Raw genomic sequence first — 21938 nt, 5'->3', positions numbered from 1 at the left:
ACATGCACAACCGAGTATACTCGATATTACTTTTAGAGAATAGTATAGTAATAATAGTGTTAGTAAGATGCGAAGCAACACTGGAAAAATTTTTACGTACCCTTGCGATTCTACGTTTGTATTTTTCCGGAATAAAATAAACTCGAAAGATTGTCGATAGGTAATTGATAACTGAAGTAACTACATTTTTAGTGGAAATGAAATAAAGATAATAAAATAGTAACAATGATAATAATAATAGTAGACACGAAAAACAAAAGAATTTAGTTAAATATTATCTAGATCATGGATATCTGGTTGGCTGCTTTCTGAAACAATCTAAATCCTTAAACTATTTGCGATTTTTTTTTTTTTGCAACAATCTGAGATCCAATTGCACTTTTAACTTCTAAACTATAGAACTTGAAGTCGATTATTTTAATTCCAGTCGATTACACTAAATCCGTAAATTTATTTCGTTACCGAAGACTTAATTCTCGTAGATCGTAGTCTACGATTACGGATTACGTTTAAGATTACTTGGATTTTCCTTCTCTCTTGTATTTTGTTCAATTTTCTATCTTTCATTTTTCTCGAGGAGCTTATATTTATTTTATGGCATCGGAGGAATATTTTTATTTATTTTTATATATACATTGCCTATACAAAGTCGGAAATCTTTATTTATGTAGAATTTATTTTATATTTCATTCAACTCTTTTCCAAAGCCAGCATTTAATGGTGAAAAATTTTTCACATTCAGCCATTAATCAATACTCCATGCTATTAAAATTTATATTTCATTATTTTTTACCTCCTACGAGTTTAATATTTAATTAGAGATTATTTTAAAAATATTTTGTGTAATGAGGGAGATTTTAAATTAATATTTATAATTTACCTCTAATAAAAATAATCTCCATGCTTATTAATGGAAAAGAAAAAAAAATTTTTTTGCCATAAATTTGATTTTAATTTTAAGTTTAAAATAATTGAGTATTCCCGTGACATGATATTCTGATAAAGTGAGATAAATAGAGGGGTAAAAAAATGTCTAATGAATGAAAAATAACTACTACGGCAGTCTGAGAAATATAGAAGCGAACGAAATGCAAGAGAGAATTCGAATCTCGTATCAAGAGTCCGGGATGTCATACTCCGACTAATTAATTGGATTTTTTATGATTTCATTGGAGATTTGCTGTCTCATTCAGTAGTCATAGAATACTCGAATTACAATTAAAACTGAGCAAGGCTGGAAAATTTGCATGAATTCACACCGGAAATAAATAAATTCAATTTGTGTTTAAAAATCAACAAACTAAGAAACAAATTGACGATTTCAAATTTTTCTTTTTTTCTTTTATATTCTTTCCTACGTTATTCTTATTAGGTTGACACATTAGTATTGATTACGGACAACTCATTTAACGAATTAATAAAATAAACTCAACCAAGAGTTGATTTGGATAATTAAATAAATTGTTTGGCATCGAATTTATTTTTTAAAACGTCAAAACTCTTTCCGCGTGGTTGTTTCGCAGTACACAAATCGTTTGAAGTGGAATCAAGAATGAGTCAACTCGATTTTGCTTTAAACAATTTATCGAGGGTAACCGACTGGACTGAATCTACATTACGTGGGTTAGGAATTGACTCGTCTACCGTCCGGTATAATTAGAATACGAGTTACCTGTTGTACATAAGGACGTCCGGTTTCCAAAGCTTATTCGGTGTGATTCTCAGGTCCTTCACACCACCGTATTCACTCTCGTTCCACTGTAGATTGTAATCCGTCCATTCCTGTAACACGAAAAAAATTTCATCAAAATTTATTTTTAAAAAGCTGAAATATGAATATCATTGTAAAATTGTAGCTTGATATAACAAAAATAAATTTTTAAAAAGTTGGATAATTTTTTTTTTACCACATATAAGCTATAAAATTGGATAAAATGAAATTTTATATGCAATAATGAATTTATGCCGAGAAGAATTCTAAATGTTCATCGAGCCGTTGAAAAATTCTAACTAATTTATTTAAGTCACACTTATTTTTATTTCACTTATTTAACGTACGAAAAAGAAAATTATTAAATACTTTTTTCACATTTATTCAGAGAAAAAAAACTAAGAAAAAAAATGATCTTGCGGTCTTTTGAAATACTTTAGTATTTTTCGAATTAGTATATTTAACTGAAAAGAAAAGAGTTCAGCAAAGTGTACAGAAAAAGAATAAAAACCAGCAAAAATTCTTGGCAAGAGGAATGTAGATTTTTTTTTATTCATAGGAGTGTCATTTTCGATCGATATACCACCCCTTTTCTCCTTGTCTACTCATACTGTCGGTGTTAATTTCATTTTCGAGCACCATTAACGCATTTTGGCATAGAAGCTATACTACTGCCTCTCTTCTAATAATAGGAATCGTAATAGATATGCACATGGGTACGATATGGCTGCAGTGTCTGTGCATACAACACGAGATCATAACAACTAACGTATAAAAGGACATTGATTTATATATTTGACCATTTGCTAATGCCACAGGAATCGAATAGAAGTAATAGTCAACGGCTCTAATAATTCAGTGGTCTAATAAGAATTAAAAATCAATGGCAATGAAGACAAATATATGTTCACAATTATAATTAAAATTACAACAATGCAGTAGAAATAAATTTATACCATATTAAAATAAAATATCTATTGAAACAAACTTCAAAAGATATATTCTCTAAATTGATGAGTGAAAGAATTATTGATAGATTTTATTATTAAATAAAACATTTGAATTGATATCATAAATTAATCTGCATAATATTTCCATTTAATGTAAAACAAGAGAGAAATTTTTTAATTATCAATAAACTTTATGAACCGATTAATGCAAGTGAATAAAACTTTTAATGGAAATATGAAAGAATTTTTGTTAGTAAACAATAGACATTTTAATTCAATGAAATGTTACATTCATTTATAACAGAGTAATTTATATCATCCATATTTTTTTCATATTTTCATGTCCACAACAATCCGGATCGGTGATTTTACTTTACATAAAATCGAAAACTTGTTACTGAATTTTTATAAAAATGGACAGATATAAAACGTGTAAAATATAAATAGCCTATCACGAGAAACTGAAACAGAATATTGCATTAACTCTAAATCAATGGAGCATTTAAAATCCATGTAAACAATTGTTTGTAAGGAACAAAAATAAATTAATAAATCAATTCCCCGATTTTTAAATCTCAATAATATCTTCTATAATGTAGCTGCAATAAATAATAACGATTTAATTAATAATAAACAATAAAATGGTAAAATCCAGAGATTTATCAAGTGTTAATACATTAAACATAGGATGATGTTTATTATTAAATATAAATCACATTTTAATCTCATGTGGAGAAATAAAATTACATATATTAATAATGTCTCTTATTTTCGTTTATCTAGTTGTCATAAAAATAAATTTCAATTCATATATTTCATTATATTACTTTCACAAAAAAAAAAAAAAATTCCAATGTAAAAATTCAAATTTTCTCTGGAAAAAAATTTTAATAATAAATAAAACACAATGCGATATCACTGAAGCATCAATTAATATTATTTAGCTTCATGTAAAAGTCACTACTACTAATTGGAGTAATTACAATTACTGCTAATATCACGTATCACACGCCCGATCAGGTTAATTATATACCTATAAATGTCCGCGCAAACCTATTAGGAATAGTAGTAATCCATGGGTTATTGCTTATTGACGTTGACGTTGACGTGTGACCTATCAATTCTTTCATGAGCATTTGAAATAATTAACATTATCAATGGTGAGCATGAATTCATTAAAGTAATTTCATCATGAATATCAGTGTCACACGTAATAATTGCATTTTTCCTTCATTAATATCCAATATTAATTTAAACGTTACTATTTAAAAACATCTGCTGTTTTTAATCGATAGAACAACATCAACAACATGGCTATAAAAATAATTTTAAGCGACCACGAGGCACTAGTTTCTTCATTAGTACTTGGTTTATGAAAGTCTCATAATTTTAAGATAATTTAGTCAGTAAGCGAATAGATTAACGGCGTAAAGGTTTTTCATGTACTTGAAGCTTCATTGGATTTAGTTGCCCGAGGAAAAGACTCTGACAAGAATACGAGTGGAAAAAAATGAAAAAAGTGATAGAATAGAAGAAACAAATAAAACAGCTTGTGGAATATGAGAAATAAAATAATGAAGGCAATAGAATATAATAAAGTAAAATGAAACTCAAGATAATAAAGAGAATTAATAGCTATGAAAAATTGATTCTAATTTCTGGGATCGTTATTCTATAAAAATCATTTAAGATCCTTTTTCTTTCACTTTTGTACGTGAATGAGTATAAAAATAACTTTAGACAATGGAACAAAAATTGCAGAGAATCGGTCCCAAATGGTTCAATTTGCAAAGCAATGTGATTCGTTAAGCACTTAGGAAGTTTTCTTTTACCTCTAGGGACTGACCCTTCCGCTCCATTTTACCTCGTCTATAACGACAACCGGTTGCACGCTAACGCGCTTTCTTTTTCTAGTCACCTGTCTTCTTTGTTCTTTTTCTCACTCTCACCTTCTCCGACTTTATTTGTGTCAGGGTGGAAAATATCGAGCACTTAACCACCTCTCAAGTCATTAATTCGGGGTGAACAAGCTCCTACATTTTTATTATATGTATCAGAGATTTTAGTTAATTAAAAAGTATCTTTTTGTATGTATAATCAACTTTTTTATGCCTTTAAATAAATTTTTAAAATTCAATCGATATCACTCTTGAGACTAACTTCACTAGAAAAATTTCAAGAATTATCTTCTATTGAAGTTTCTATCGGAATTTTTGTCACAAAAAATACCAACTACACTTCGTTATTTGTTTTAGGTATAAAAAATTGAAAGAAAAAAAAACTAAAAAAAATGCCGCTATTATTTTATTTTTGAAGCCTCTACAGAATTAAAAAGGAGATTAACAAATAAATCTCAGTAAGGTATTTAAAAGCACATATTTTTCGTTTTAATTTGCCTTTTTTTGCGTTGTCGTGTTGTTATTTTTTTTTTCTCTAACTTAACTATTAGGTACGAAAATAAAAACTCTTCTGACACTCAAGTCCTATATAATTTATGACTAAATGACCTCCTGGTAAATATAATAACTTGAAAAATAAAATATATTTTACCAAAGTTAATTCTTTAAATACTCGTAGGCGAAAAATAGTAGTTGAACATTTGTGTCTAATGAGAGTAAGAAATAAATTTTCTATCGCACTAAAATTTTTCTTGTTCTCTAAATTATTTATTTTACATTCTCGTGTCATACAAATAGAAAGCAAAAAAAAGTATATTCAAATTCATGAATTTTTGACGATAAAAATGGGACCAAATGAGTATTCACAATTCGTGTTGTCTTGACCGCAAGCACGAACACATTTATGGTGTTGAGGATGTGCTTTAATGTTGCACGTGACTTGGGTTAAGGCCGAAGAATTTCTAAGTACACTAAACTCTTGAAAACCGCATACAAACTGTCCGATAACCCATAGTCATGTAGACATGAGGATTATATCTCAATAACGAACTCTTTGAAACTAATCATTATAATCCTTGAGAGAATATATTATCAAGTAACTTCATACATCATTTATAATCGCTCAGGAAATAAAACACCTCACACATCTTCTTACATAACAGCCATTACCTACCCTCAGTACACCCCATTTAGAATGTTAGATATTATTTTATAATAAGGGCATAAATAAACAAGTAACTGAATTACATCTACTTAAATGAATACGTAATATCCAGAGAAAAAGAAGACTCATTCATTAATTTTGATTAAGTATTTGACAAGCATCAGGTTCTCTACTTGACTCAGACTGCACACTTTTCATTACTTAAAGTACTGTGAGTCATTAACAGACCGTGTATATTAATTGAAAGAGCTATGAAAAGAGCATAAATCATTATTAACATATTGCTTTAGTTGACAAGAAAATACATTTTATCATCAATGAAAGTTAATTAGCATAAAAAGTGTTATATTTCATTATTATTCGAGTGTTTTTAATTTCATTGTTTTATCAGCATAAATTAATTAGACTATTAATAAATGAAGTCTTTCTTAAATATTTATTTAGCACAAGAAAGTTGGAAATATCTTTAGTTGTATTAATGAAGAGCAATAAATTATTTGTTGGTTAAATAAATAGATTGAATGTTCGTTATCAGGATGGAATAAGGAATCACCAGGACATGGTGGTCTAAGAATCTATGGAGAACCACGGATATGCCAGATGGTATCGTTGGTACCTCGACGGTTGGCTTTCGTGGTGTCCCAAATATGTCGTTCCGGCTCTCGTATTCTATAGACATCTTCACCTACATGTGAGTGCTGGTGCATGACTGTGTGAAGATATCTAGGTGCATGCATAGGCGGTGAAATTATTGGCAGCCACGAAGGTAATTAGATTTATCGGGTTATGCGGCGAAGGAGATTGCCTGGGTTCAGGATAACTCGAGTGGTTTGACTTGGGACGAATTACGCCGGGTGTCACGAATCGATTAACTTTCCGATTTCATCATAAAATGTGCTCTTATATGAATATATCGAACGGAAAATGAATTTAATTATTGGATAATTATTTAATATCTATTAAAATAAACAACCTATTTTCTAATAACATGCTTTCATGTTTAGAATAATATATTAGATAAGTTTCCTCTTCTATTGGTTTCTTAAATTATTTATTATAGAAACAGTAGTATTCATCATCATGATAAAAAAATAATAATTTTATTGGTTTATCTGTTGGAGATTTATGAATGAAGGAACTTTCTTTGGGTTTGATATTAATTTTTTATAGAAAATTTTAACTTACACTTTGGAAAAGTTTTTTATTCTCCCAATGATAAATAGATGATAATATATTAAAAGATAACGATTCAATGATAAAAAGAAAAATTCAAGTACTAAGATTTATAAGAAAAACTCATTTATAACTCTAGAAACTTTGGTAATCGATAAATTCAATGAAGCCAAGGAAGTTTGCTGTAGAAATAGATGCAATATTAAAACTGTAGAAAGATTTTTTTATTAGTTGTAATTTATGAGATATATAATATCATGGGCATTTGATAGTTTTCATCAAAAATATGAAGTACAAGGTACAAAATCAGTGACAATCAATGTTACATTTTATTACCAATAATAATAAATGATTTATGCAAATTTCGAACGATGCTATTTGACCAGTGTAACGTGGACGAATGATGAAACTCGAACTGGTTTCTGAGGGAGAAGAACCCACTTGGGTGCCATCAATAACCAGGGAGATGTGTAATTAATTAGTAAACAGTCGTGATCAGTCAATTAATTCAGTGACTCTCAATTGTTCCTCATTGCTGCTGATTAGGGGCAAATAATGGGTAATCATTTAACATTATTTTTATTCTAACTATACTCTACAATCGATCTTATTTAATGTCAAAGCTGTGTGATATTAATTTTTAATTCAATCACACTGAGGTGTGATCACTTTATTTCTTGAGATTCTGTCTATTATAAAATACCAATGAATAGAAGTGATGGTTATTTCAACTATGTGACAAATGACTGTCGAGCACAATAGTGGGATATATATATAAATGGAAGATTTAAAGCTTTTAAGATAGAAAAAGAATAAAAAAAAGAAGACAATAGCAGCAAAATCGTAGGAAAAACTTAGAAATGGCACGTGTTCCATTTGAATGATTTCTAGTACAAAGTCAGTGTGACCTTTACTTTGAGATCGCTCAATTTCCTTGAAAATACCTGATGCTATTTGAGACAGAGAAAAGAAGATACTGCAGATCTCCTTCAACATTCAGAACTGTCTTTTGTGATAGATCTTCAATTTCTAAGAATTTCTTTGAACAAAAACTCGAAACAAATTCCTTTGAAATTCGCAAGACTAGGAGAATTAAATAGACTTTGAATATTTTTTTGCAATAGAATAAATGTCGATGAAAATGTTCAAAAGCAATCATCTATGTAACTTTGATAGGTTGTCATCATGGAGATCAATTTTATATCCTTTAGGAGCATTTAAAAAATTTTAAATATTAAAAGGATTAAATGTCATTCGGTAACACAGCATTCAAATAAATCTCTTGCATAAGCATGCCGCCAAGTACTTTCTAGTGTTAAGTAGTTAGAGACTCCACAACGAGGGAGCAACGTAGTAAAAGTTTGGAGCCGAACAAGTAGAGCGTAATGAGCGACGAAAGCAGAAGAGTGAAAGAGACAGGATGAATCAAGAAAGTTGGACTTGACAACGTCGAGAAGTCTCTTGAGTGCACTTGCATATGCCAGCAAAATCGCAAAGGCTTAAGAGTGTTTTATGCTGAAAGCCGCTACATTTTCTCAACCTTACATACATGAAATTTTCCTAACAAAGGATCGATAAAATTACACTTGAACCCATAATAATTCAATTAAAAACCCCCTAGCTTAAATAATTCTCAGGATTCCACATTATCCGCATCAAAATTCATTTCATAATTAATCGATCAATGCATTAGTCGTCCGCTAATAATTCATCACTTAAATTTACTGATGTTATTACTCATTCCTTCCGAAAATTATCAAGATTATCAAACTTTATTTTTTTTTTTGGAAAAGTAGTTACAAATATTTCAACCAAAAAGTTGTAAGTTCAGTTCTTCAGGATTTTACTACTAACAGTTTAGTCTAAGTAGAAGAGATCAGGGTCAAAGTTGCCGCAAAGTAATTATCGATAGTTAGTTTAAAAATAAAAAATCAAAGACAAAAAAAAGATAACATGGAATAAACTAACAAAGTGATAACAGGAAAATTGAATCGACAATAGACGAAATATAATTTTTTTTATTTACGTTGTGGTATTCTCTACCAAGCACTGCAATTCTTTAAATATTTGCGAAGCAAACGTGACTTTGAAACAATATCGTGTGGCAATCAATTGTCAATTATTGGAAGCGAAACTATGGTCCTATGGTATTCGATAGCTAATATCTAGGAAAATAGTTGAAAGGGATTATTGAAGGTATAGAAGGGAGATATACAACACAAGGTAAGCTATTGGTTCACGTTCCAGTCATAAACAATTGTGCCGCTTGGAGTTTACTCCAGGAATTCCGTGCAAGTATACAATGTTGAGTAAATCGGAACATAGAAAATCGATATAGCTAGATACTGCTAAAAGCTTCAGGAAATAATTTGGAACTAACGAGCTATCTGTTGTATCGTGACACTGTGTCATGTTAAACAATCAAAGGAATGTTAAATCCTTACAGTTTCTCTTCTCGAATAGCAATGAAATATGGCTATACATGAGGGGCCTGATTACGATTTCTACTACACTACTCCCTTAGGAATGCTGCCACATCAGCCGAGATGTTTCAAAAATTAATTGGCTATATTTAGAATTCCACAATAGTGCTGGATTCAAATTGCGACGTAGGTTATTCTCCATCCATTAGAGTTTCAAATTACTTTCTTGTAATCACTGCAAGTATCATGCTCACATATACTCCAACTTCTGACTTCTAAAGAGTGCTATTACAATTTTAAAATGCAGTCAAACATGAAATTTTATACAAATTAATGTCAAAGATAAAGTTGGGGTTAAAAAGTTATATCTGATAGCAAAATGAAATTTATCTTCATGAATATAACTTGATAAGTTTTATTAAATACTCGTGACATGATAGTAGTTTCGTTTACTACTTTCTAGATAACATAATGAGAGAATTTTAATCATTATTCTAGAAATTTTCATGGTTTTCACCAAGTAAAATAACCGTAAAAAGTTAATGACCCATAGGCTTGTGTTAAATTGGTGTTGGAACAACAATATAAAGAATCGAAAACTCATTTCATAGACTATTTCATTTAAAAGCGAATCGTGATAGAATGAGAGTTTCGAATAATTTGTGTTTGAAATTACTCTTTTCAAGAGATCAAAAAAAAAGCTAAACAAAGACTTCATGGAGAGAGCTGTAAGGGTAACAGCATAACAAATGGAATAATGTGTGTAAAAAGATAGACTGTGAGGAAAGAAGTGAGACAAAAAACTTGGAGAACAAAAGAAATGATAGAAGTAGAAGAGGTGGAAAAGAAAAATCTACAAAGCTCAGCTGTAAGCATTGAATAGGAAAAGATAGGACGTGTCAAGATGGCAAGAAGAGTACGAAACAGGTGCGTGGTTTGTGCTTGGTGAATAAATGCACTTTGCTCAGATTATATTGGCACTGGAGCAAGTCTTCAATTCTCCTGCTTTTCCTCCCTCTTTATTCTCTTCACTTAGAATCACCCTTTCATTACCTCCTTGTACCCTAACTTGCCTTTTCAAGTGCTCTGCAGCATTGCATTTATATTGAATGTCTCGAACGACATCAATGTTTCGAAAGCAGTATAGATGTTATTCGATTACCCATAGCCGACATATACATTCATTCTCAACATCGCCTTGGGAGGTGTCTTGGTCTCAATGCCACTAAATCAGACACTGTACCGTGGACGACATATCGACGAATGACATTCTACCTAGAACTTGAATGGAAATAAGTCAACCGGATGTCAGTTGTGCAACTGGCAAATTTCTCATGAGAAACACTCAAGAAAAGTATCCAGATACAAACTTGTTTCAATTTATTTTATTCCAAGGGTGATACAGTTTTCTAGTTATTTTTTTTAACTTTAAAATTGTTTGTAAGTATTTTCGGATTGAAGTTGAGGAAAAAGGGAATGAAATGGACATGTTTTCCTGATAGGTCAAAAGAAAACTTATATATTATTAAAAAAGGATACTTTCAACAAGCTTGGTAAATAGAATTATCTTTCGGTTCTAAGAATTTTTCCATTCGATACCCATTCAAGACTTTTTTCTTAGAACAACCTGAGCTTTCTCTTGACCATTCAATCATCCATACGTGATGATCTGATCTCTGGTGCATGTTGTCAATGGATTCTTATCATGCGAGCTTAAATTTATAGAGTGATGTTTAAATTCCTAACAAATTATTTATATGTGTGCTCTTAGTTTTCTATGTTCTTCACCACCGTACAGAATATATATCATAAATTTACAGATTGTGATATGAATAGCTGTCAGTTAAGCTATTTGGTAGCCATCAAATATTCCAAACACGTTCAATTATTTTTTTAAAAATATTTTTCCAACACTTTATTAAAATTTGAACTAGAGTACATGGACTCTGTCTTTTGAATAGTCCTTTTTGTTTATGGTCGTTTGATTCTATCAAAAGCCAATGTATTCATGAACACGTTGATTATCTTTCAGCTAGCACAGTGAATAAATTAATGATGGAATTCGTTAGGTTGATTATCAAGATTTATCGGAAAAAATAAAACAATCCTGAGAGTTGAAAAATAAAGACTTTTTTTTATAGGATAATACTCTACTTATGCTTTCTATAATAAAAAAAAAAACTTTATGCCAGAGAAATCTATTGAAAGATTACATTAACTTTCAAGAAGATTTTATAAAGTTCTAAAAGCTCTAGGATGTTTCAAAACAAACAAATTTCCAAATTATACTGGATTATAGCACCAATAATTTTTTTCCAGATTAAAAAAAAATCTTTATAAACCTGAATTCTCTACTTGAGGGGAAACATTTTTTTTTGTCCTCATGAGAATATTATACTCATGAACAATGTAGTCTCTGAAGAGAGTGACTAATATTAGCTATTAGATTATTTTAATTCCAGTGTAAAAATCAATAACTAATAAAATCGACATAATTTTATTTCCCAGTGATTTTTTGGTTGGTTGGACAAGACATTTGAAGGATTCGCGAACGTCCCGAGAGTCATTTGGAACCTGTTGCTGTTGTTATACTTGGCCGGAAGAGAGACGGAAACATTGCCAGAGAGGTACGAAGAAGAGTGAGTAAGCAAGCGAGGAAGTAAGACCATTCTAGATTCTCATATATACCACTGAGCTTCTCTAGATAACCGAGTACGAACCCGATATCCATCGGCCCCATTTCTCGACCCCGATTATGTATCCCCTACTCGACCGATCACCATTCGCCTGAGAAACCCCACTGAAGAGCACTTGGATCGATACTTATCGCGATGCTTCAAGATTGAATTCCACAGGACCATAACCAATCATGTTTACTTCAGAAAAAACCACTAGACACGTGACTTTTTTCCCTTCTCACTTATTGACTCTCCATTTAATATTTTTCATCGACTTGATGATATAAGGATCTGCTTGATATAACGCATGATAAACTATTATCATATTATTTACTGCTTCTGTCGTGATAATAAATCTTTAAAATAACTGTTGGGAAAATATTGTTTTGTAATTTTCAGGAAATAATTGATTTAAGGGCCAATAATCGGGGGACTACTCGTTCCATCCGATTTTAATTTATTAGATTTTACCTGATAAACCCAATAAATTTTGACTAATGATTAAAAATGCTCTATGTAGCGACCTCTCTTAATACACCGACCTTTCCAATATTTTTTTTAGCTGTATATTTTATATCATTGATCAATATTATTTGTGAACATTCGTTTGATATCTTAAATACCACGTTCATCATTCTCCGCATTCCAATTAATTGAAAAAAAGTACGATATATTGATGGAATCTCAAGCTTTAGCCAATGAGAATTTACATTAAATTAATTTCATGAATAAAAAAATGTACAGTTACATATACATATGCATGATTTCATAATAAATTCAAGAATCGGGTTGTTTCATTACACAACAGTATAATATTTCAAATAACTTTTAAAGAGCATACCTTGTTCTCAATTCCAAAATATAATTTATTTACTAGAAATAACAATAGAAAAAAATTTAAAGCTCTAGATTATAAAAGATGAATGTTTTAAAAAATATTAAAGTATTATAAATATTTCATCACTTTTAAGCGAAAAACTTTAATTTATTTTGTGCTAACATAAGCAATAATGAAAAAGTATCAGCTAAAAAAAATGATCTCCATAAATAAATATGATAACCATGTTGAGCTTGTGGTACTAGTGTGCACATTGATGTTAGTAGATATATAAATTCTAAAAGTCCTAGAAATTTGGTATCAAGTAGGAAATTCCGATAAATTTTTTTTTTTCACCGTGAAATGTGATATCTTTAAAAAGCGTTTGCGGTCTTATAAGACTTCTTCTAAACGCCCACGTCGTCAGGATACGTTCTATATCGAGTGAAACGACAGGTGCACATAAGTGTCTTATGATAATTCCTTATCCTACTCTACATATATATAGACCGACTAGGATATCATGTGCTATCTGGCTGATGCTTTTCCTCTTTAATATCTTCGCCAACGGATTGCGGGTAGAATGCTTACGTTAACATCGTCACCAGATTAGTTGCGGTCTCTTTATTTTATGCTTATGCCACTGAAATGGAAGATGCCTCCCATTTAAATCAAAATGCAAACTACCAATTAAGTAATTTGTTTCACCAAGTATTTCATGGATCATTCTATTTAACCGAATAATGTGAGTGGTAATAATCATAACAATTACACTTCTCAGACAATTATGTTATTTATTTAGAAAAATTTATCACCTTTATCGACGATAATTAATTTTGTTTTCACTAGAAAATATTAATCTTCTTGTGAATTTAATCTTTGCTTCGTCTATGCCTCTTTTTCTCTTTAATCATCATACTAAAGTAATTCGTGCAATTCCAGTAATACAACTTACTAAATACAAAACTTCAGAAACATTTTAATCTCTTCTCTACTTTAAGAATAAAAAGTTGCTTTTTATATTTATAATAGCTGCTTCTAATTTTGCCATGGAATTTATATTGTATTTATATAGTAAATTAAATGGTTTGTTTAATTTTACATAATTATACACTGTTTTTTACAACAATAGTAGATTTTTTTAAATATTAGTTTTTTTTTAGTAAACATCTAGTTATTTACTTGCCTTGCTGAAGGAATATTTTGATAAAATAGTTTAAATACAGTTCTCTTTTTAAAAAATATTGGTTATAAATAAAATTAAAGAGCGTGTAAATATTTACATCTTCATGGCCCCAGGTTTACACGTAGGAAACCAAAGCTGAAATAAGTCTAAAAAAATCCACGATTTGGTTAAAAGCACCTGTGACAATTGTATATGACTTCTTTTTTAAATCTATTCCTGGCTTTTTCATAATGCATAGAAAATTGGTATTTATTTCACCTTTAAAAAAGTAAAATAAGCTCAATGATTTGTGAATTATATAATGTTTAGTTACTATTTTTAATTTATCTCTAGAAAAACTTGAATTAAAGTCTTCCAAGGGATGCTGATCTATTTGCAAATGAATGGCATCAAACAACCCGTATCAAAATAACCGGTAATTAACTTTCTAAATTATTTATCAAATTCACATTGAGTTAGTGTTGTTGTCTAACTTTCTATTGTTCGTCTTTCTCAATAGCAGTAATATTTCTGTGGATAATAGAAACTGAAACTTGAGTTTGGAAATTATGAAGTTTCTATATGTACTGAACAGAATTTCTTATAAAGATGTAAAATATACATCCATTATGATTTATCGATTATCCGACAGCTATTACTAGTTCCATTCATTTTAGGATTTGCTTTCATATCAGGTGTATACACCAATTCAATTTTTAAAAGCACAGTTCATTTGTAAAACTGTGTGATAGGTGACAATTTTTCACCTGTATTATTTGTTAGAAATATGCAATTCTGTTGTAAAAAATGGCTCTTGTTGGAAATCGCAATAGCGACAATAAAAAATCAAAACAATAATAGCAACGAAGTTTCTATCAACAGAATTGCCAGGGAAATTTGATTTGCAACAATAAATTAATTATTTTTCTAAAACGATTGTAGCTACAATACTATTGTGACTTTTTGAATAGAATAGTTCACACATTTTTTAACAGCTCTACATTAGGTATAAAAAACGGACAAAAAATTGTAACACGTAGTAACTTTACAAAGATCGCACGTACGTATTTACGTACAGTGCTCATGATACTCTAAAAAAAATTCACCATGTAGTATGCATTTTTCTTGGCTCTAAAATTCCACCAAGACAGGATATTCTACTCATCATCTAGAGACGTGAGTGTTGCGACAACGTCTTCAACTCCATACTTTTTGGTAGAACAAGGTGCGATATCGTAATACACATTTCTTGCTCTGAACGTGATGACGACTGAGACACAGAGGAGGAGGAGTGCAGAAACTCACATGTACAAGACTTGCCTGGTCTAATATCACTCTTATATCTTTATATCCTGCCATTGTACAATATATACTCTTTTTCTTTCACATCATGACACTATATCAAGGTATAAAGCTCCAAAACTTGACAAGCTATCACGAAGAATACATGGAAAATAAAAGGAGTTTCGTGGAGAAGCAAAAAGGTCATGAAAAACACTTATAATCAATAACATTCTGTTGATAGACGAATTGCTTTACATTGGGCTTTTACTTCAATTGATCTGTTGACCGAGGAGTTGGAGAAAAACATTTAAAAGAGAAAATAATTTCAACAGATCTATCAGATAAACCTCAGGTGGTTGGATAGAATAAAAATGGATTATAAAAGACGAATATTTTTTTGAGGCTTTGATAAGCAATCTAGATGCATGACATTTGGGGGCTATTTAATAGCCCAGGATTATTAGAACTTTATGCAATTACATAAATGGACATGAGTAATTAGTTTGGAAGAAAAATAATAAAATAAAATTGACCCATAAAAATACATTTTCACATGAAACAGATAGCTAATGAATAATCTCATAATAAAACTCAATATTTAAGTTAAATTTATCCCAATTTATTTTTGAAGGTGTTCCTAAAACGAAACTTTACTCCATGTTGTGTTATAATTTTTATTCGTAATATGCCCAGAAGGAGAATTTTGTATTACATTAATTTCAGATAAAATATTTTTTGTTTCAAATAAATAAACCTACTTTCAAAAAACTACCAAGCACTTGTCGTCAGTAAGTGAATTTGAACTTGAAACACGAATCGATTTGATAAACAATGTTATACCAATAAGGAAAGTGTCATGCTATGAAATTATTCGGAATGAAAGTAATCGATAATGAAGAGTTATTAGAAGAAACCTGATGACGCATTTAGTTGGTCTAGTTAGTTCAAACCTTTTAACATTACTGCATGGTGTGGCATTATATTAACCATAATTATTATATTGAGAGTATTGCATTAACTGTTTTTGAGTATTACAAAAAAATAAATGTCACTCAAAGATTGAGAGATTGAGATTTTAAAGGTGAAAGTTACATTCTTATTTTACAGATTTCTTGTCATTATCTGAATATAATATTCTGCAATCTTCGAAGAGTTATCATTAAATATTTCAACCCAACTAATGGGTAATAAACATGAAATTAAAGTCACGCATGGATTAAAAATTTTTCATCAAATATTATGAGAACTAAATGCAGTCAATGAGACATCAGAAAAAGTTCTGAATTTATTGATCAAGTTTTTGTTAATTAAGTAGAGAGCATTATTAAATCAACAAAAGTTCACGACAACTCTATAACATGAGAATTATACAGAATCATCTTGATTAACATATAAAAAAAAATATGTTAATGAACTGGAGCAGATTGATTTCTTTTGCTAAAAATTAGCAATTCAAATAAATCAACAACAGATGTTCGTTGCTTCATTCCCACTAAAACTGATCGATTGGAGTCAAATATTTGGGAAAGTAGAGGGATAATAGAATAGACGAAGAAGCTGAGCCTCGGATCTGGATAAATATCCAAGTTATGAATCAAGATCCAAGATGTTTTGTGTTATTCCTGTAATTGGCTCTGAATCGTTTTGAAAATGATCAAATGGTATCAGTCCCTAAGGTAAACCAAGGCACTGAATACAATTCCATCTTCGTGCCCTATCTCCACGCCTTAGTTAAGGTTCCAACCCTCCCTATTCTCTCAATTTGTATGCATTGATGGTAACCTCAAAACGTCAGCCGTAGCCAATGACACACCATCAAAGCCTCATAGTCTTTACTACTCTTTGTCTTTCACTACTCAACCTCTGTCCTTTATAACGTGCAAATGATCCTGTCGGTGTCAGAAGACATTTCGCCTTTTCTTTTATCATTAAATCTTTTGACAAAAATCTCCTCGAGCTTCATACCAATTCCGGTAATTTTGGTCCTTCCCTCTCATTTAATCTCTCAAGTTTATAATACTTATATAGGAAAGCCATTTCGTTATAATCTTTATAAATATCCTATTCTTCAAGAACGTAAATAAGCCGAAGAAAGCCCAAATCGCTATAAATTATATCTAAAAAGTGCTATTTAATTATTTTTTGGTGAAATACTAGTTCATTTTGAAGAGGGTAGAGATTTATTTGATGGATAATATAGACTATAGAGAGTAGCTGTATTGTTTGTGTCCATTGTGTCTTTTGTTGTCATAGTCGAATATATTCCGATAAGGTAAATGTACCAATTAGTGCCTCTGCTCCAATTACTGGCTATAGGATTAGCTATAGCACATCTGTTATTATTTCTCGTGTAAATATGGATCCTACATCTAACCAAATTTTTTTTTCCTCAATATAAAGATTTTTCTTTGAACTTTTTTTTTTATTCTCAACTGAACGAGAACTCCATTTTTTCATGAATTCGATGGAATTGTATTTGTTTTCAAGGAAATTGAATTATAAATAAAAAAAAAATATATTTCTTAGAAACAATAAAAATACAACTTTGGAATAATATCATGCATGAAATATATAAATGCACATTTTATTCTAGAATTCTCGAAGATACTCGTATTCTTAACATGACATGATTCTATTCTAAACCTGTCGTATTTGTTTATTCTGCTCGGATAGCATTACAATCATTACTAATGGTTTACTTTTTTCATTTGAAATGTCAGATTTAATTTTATTTATAACGAAACTTTTTATGAATATTCAACAGTTGGCTAAATGTCTTGAAGAAATTTTTGTAAAGGTTAGAATAATATCCGTAACATTCTATCTGTTATTACAATTTTATATCAATATTTATGACTTACCAATTTGAGCCATGCATTAGTAGTTAGGATTTGGTTCTTCTCATCCTGTAATAAAGAAACAAAAATGTAATTATTTTATTACTAAACACTACCATATTTAATATTATAAAATATTAATTATTATTCTCGGTACAATCTTTAGTGCTAATAATAATGAGGAAGAAAAAGAATTAATTTAACATAAATATTTAATAAATAAATTCATTAGAGAACGTGTTGACCTCATTGGAAAGCTTAAACCAACAGAGAGCATTGAAAAAAACGGAAGCAATTATTATTTCAGACGATTTATCTAACTCAAAGAAATTGTAAACGAGGCTGCAAACCCACAGTAATTATTCCGCTCAAGAAATATTGAAGAATGAAGGAGTGGATAACGTGATGTTCAGGTTGAAATCGTTAAAAGCATGTTTTGACCTGATAAAATTTCAAAGCAAGTCTAGGAGCTTGAATGCTCGAACAATAAAAAAAAAGAAATGAGCAAGCAAAAAAAAAATGTAGAAAAATTGCTATAAGAAAAATACTCAGCTGTAAAGAATATATAAAACTAACCTCATCTCCGTTGAAAAAGACACGCAAGTGATGGTGGTGGTAGCAGAATAAAAATGTAAAATTTCCATTTCAAAGAGAAACAGATGCATCACATTTTTGTATTTTCTTGACTTAAAACCTACGCCTTTCTTTTATTTTTATTCTTATCTACTTTCATTTAATCTTCTAAGATTACTATCTTTTCTTCTATGGATTAAATTATATCAATAATATTCATCTAAACTCTCATTATTAAAAATAATAGATCTAGTTGTGAAATTCAAAATAAGAAGGAATAATAAGTTATTCAGTTAGACTTATTGTAGTGTTTTATTAACATTGTGAAGAATAGAGAAGTGAGAGTTTATATGAATTTTAAATAGTGTATACCATCTGGTTGAATGGCATTTCATCGTTTCCTGTTCAGTGAAAACTTTTGATCTGAGCGTAAAAACTAATAGTTTAACTTTTTCTCTCGTTTCATTGAAAAGTTGAAAGGTTGAAAAGTGGGTCGTACTAAGAAGACATTCGTACTTTGATCATTCATCTTATTCTTTCTTTCATCTTTTGATCGTGAAGCAATTTGCGAAATTATCACTTGGAAAATAAAATGTCAGTTTGATAAAATTTGACGTTAAAAATAATCAAACAATTACTTTGATGTTAATGATTGACATAAATTGTTGTTTTAAAAGTATCTCAATTAAAATATGTTTTTATAGAGACCATTTTTTTGATCAACTTCCATGAGTTTAGCTACATATGTCGTATATTTTCTAGATAAACAAAATAACAATGTTATCCATGGGAAAAAATCATTATAAGATTGAATTGAACAACTGCAAAATCCATTTATACAGTGTTAGCAAAATAAAAAAATTCGTCACTTGGTAATAGGAATTGTTTTCATGTATCAATTGTTCTAAAATTTTCAATGTGTCAAACTATCAGACGATGATGGAGTTGAAAAAAAAAATGTGTACACTACAGAGAAATTTTTATAAAATATGTAAAAATTCGCTTAAGGGAAGACAGAAAATAGGGAAACGGTGATGGCTATGGAAGCATTGTCCATCAGTATTGATTTTTTCAAAATTAAATGCATGTCACATCAAATATGGCAGAGGGAGAAAACTGATGAAAAGTAGTTTTTCATTCTCTGAAACTCTTGAAAAATGCTCAACTTGTCAATCGTTGGACATTGCAAAGTTGAAAGGATGTTTGGAAAACTTGGACCTCAAGTCCAGCAGATGGTTTAAAAACATTCTGGCAGTGTTGAGGAGTATAATATCTTAACTTTTCATTGGAGATCTGCTAAAGTTGGTGAAGGAACAAAAAAGCGTCACTAAATTTCTCAAACTTGTCATGGTCTACTACCATTTGACTAAATCTATGTTAAATTAACGTTAATAGACTTTAATGTCTTGTAATAAATCTATTTACATAGGTATATATTATGTTTAAATTTCGTACTCTACATTTTCAAGTGCTTCCACTACTTTCAAGTATTTCTTCACTTTCCCAAGAGCCCAAACTTTCGTGCATGAAAGCTCAACTATTTCGACTAGAATTTCAGAGCTATCAATGTCGAAACGATGTCCAATTCGATATTTCACACTGGCTCCAACGAATGACATGGTCTTACACTAGGAAAAGTTAAACGAGCACGATAGAAATAAATTTTTAGAAAAAAATAAAAATATGAGGTTGGTCCTAACAAAATAAAGCAGTAAAGTACAATTTGAAAAATCAATTCAGCTGTATTTTTCAATGTAAAAAAATATTAAATTTGTTGTTATGGATGGAGATGATGGAATAATAAAAATTAATGGAGGAAATAACTGAAATAAAAAATATTAATGAGAAAAAAGAGCTTACCACATCAATTATTTGCTGCAATGTTATTCCAAACTTCACTTCGAGTGCTTCACTCTCGTTTGCTACTGGTCGTTCGAGAGTATTGTATTTCGCCAGGAGGTCGTTTAGAAGTCTTCTTTCGTTAGCTCCGCAGTTACTTTCTGTAGTAAAAAAAATTTATTAATACATAAATTAGGTCTCTGAAGGATCATCAACAATATATTAATATTAAAATCAATTAACAAATAAATCTAGAAATATTTTTCTCAGACTATTTACAGTACAAATATTAATTCAAGATATTTTTAAAAATGTAATGTAATATACAATGTTATAAAGTGTGTATTCTTTTTAGCAAATAAATCGAAGAAAAATAGTTGAAAGTATAATAAAGTTAGTAATAAAGTTATCTGTACTTTATGTGAAGAATAAAAAGCAAATTAGGCATTAAGTGAAGTGGAATATCAATATCACTATTATTTGGTATCATTTGGACAAATGCTACGAGCTAGCCACTTTAATGTGCCGTCAAACCAAATTGTGGTTCTGCTACGTGCTATGAAACCAACTTTAGATTCAACCATGTCTATGCTGCTGAATGTGAAATGCAACAGGATTGTGTAGGAGAATAATAGCGACTATGCTCTGCATTTTCGAACATTCGAAAGCCGGATATTCATGGAGTTGTAAGAGCCTTTTACTCTTTTATCAATTATTTATTGCTCTTTATTTTGTTCAGCAATACATTATTCAGGATTATAGTCGCCAACTTCGAATATTGATCAAATACTCCACCAACCATTGTTCATGAAATATTTCAAATAAATATGAAAATCTTACTTCAGTTAGTAGTAGATGTTTTATGCAATCAATTACTTATTTCATTGAAATACATGAAAAGTTCTTTACAAAGTTTTGAAAAATTTACCACTTGAAGTATTTCATTTTTTATAACGCTCCATGATATTCAATGGAATATAATTTTACTACTTTTTCCAATCAATTATTTCTCTTTTAATGGAAGAACGATCAATTATGCAGGATTATGACCACAAAGTTTGGTTTTTAAAGAAAAAGTTATTAGACTCTTGTAAATTAATAAAAATAACTAAGAAGAAAAAATTTCAATAAAAAAACTGTAGTATAATCAAAGTTTGCATTAAATGTTTCAGGATTAAATAGATGTTGTCTAGCTAAGAATTTATTCATAGTCGATAATTACGAGGGACATAAAAGCTCTTATTATTTTATCCCCAGTGGCTTATGTAGACACTTTCAACTTCGTAACTTGTCCATCGTGTCATGCGAAACAGCAAAAGGAAAATTGCTGAAGAAAATCGATAATCTTATTTTCACGAAATGAAATTTTCCTCACATTGTGAGATAGAAAATTGTGCTACTAAATTAAAGTACATCATAATTTCA

The 21938-nt window shown here is 29.9% G+C and overlaps 1 protein-coding gene across 2 annotated transcripts in view; it reads right to left on the bottom strand.

Annotated features, from left to right (window-relative positions):
• Positions 1–945: 945 nt before the first annotated feature.
• The window catches only part of LOC118064432 (neuronal acetylcholine receptor subunit alpha-7-like), a 65558-nt gene continuing 44565 nt past the window's right edge, over positions 946–21938 (bottom strand). For both annotated transcript variants that reach the window (XM_035079019.1, XM_035079010.1), the window contains exons 3-5: positions 20535–20674; positions 18126–18170; positions 946–1782 (exon numbers count right to left, since the gene is read on the bottom strand). In XM_035079019.1, coding sequence (XP_034934910.1) covers positions 1669–1782; positions 18126–18170; positions 20535–20674 — 299 coding nt within the window. In that variant the 3' untranslated portion in view covers positions 946–1668. The remainder of the gene's footprint in view (positions 1783–18125; positions 18171–20534; positions 20675–21938) is intronic.

Source organism: Chelonus insularis, unplaced genomic scaffold (assembly GCF_013357705.1).
Source record: "Chelonus insularis isolate UGA/USDA-ARS -01 unplaced genomic scaffold, ASM1335770v1 contig_117_pilon, whole genome shotgun sequence".
Taxonomy (NCBI): domain Eukaryota; kingdom Metazoa; phylum Arthropoda; class Insecta; order Hymenoptera; family Braconidae; genus Chelonus; species Chelonus insularis.
Note: the sequence above shows the minus strand (reverse complement) of the source record. Positions and strands in the feature narration are given on the sequence as shown.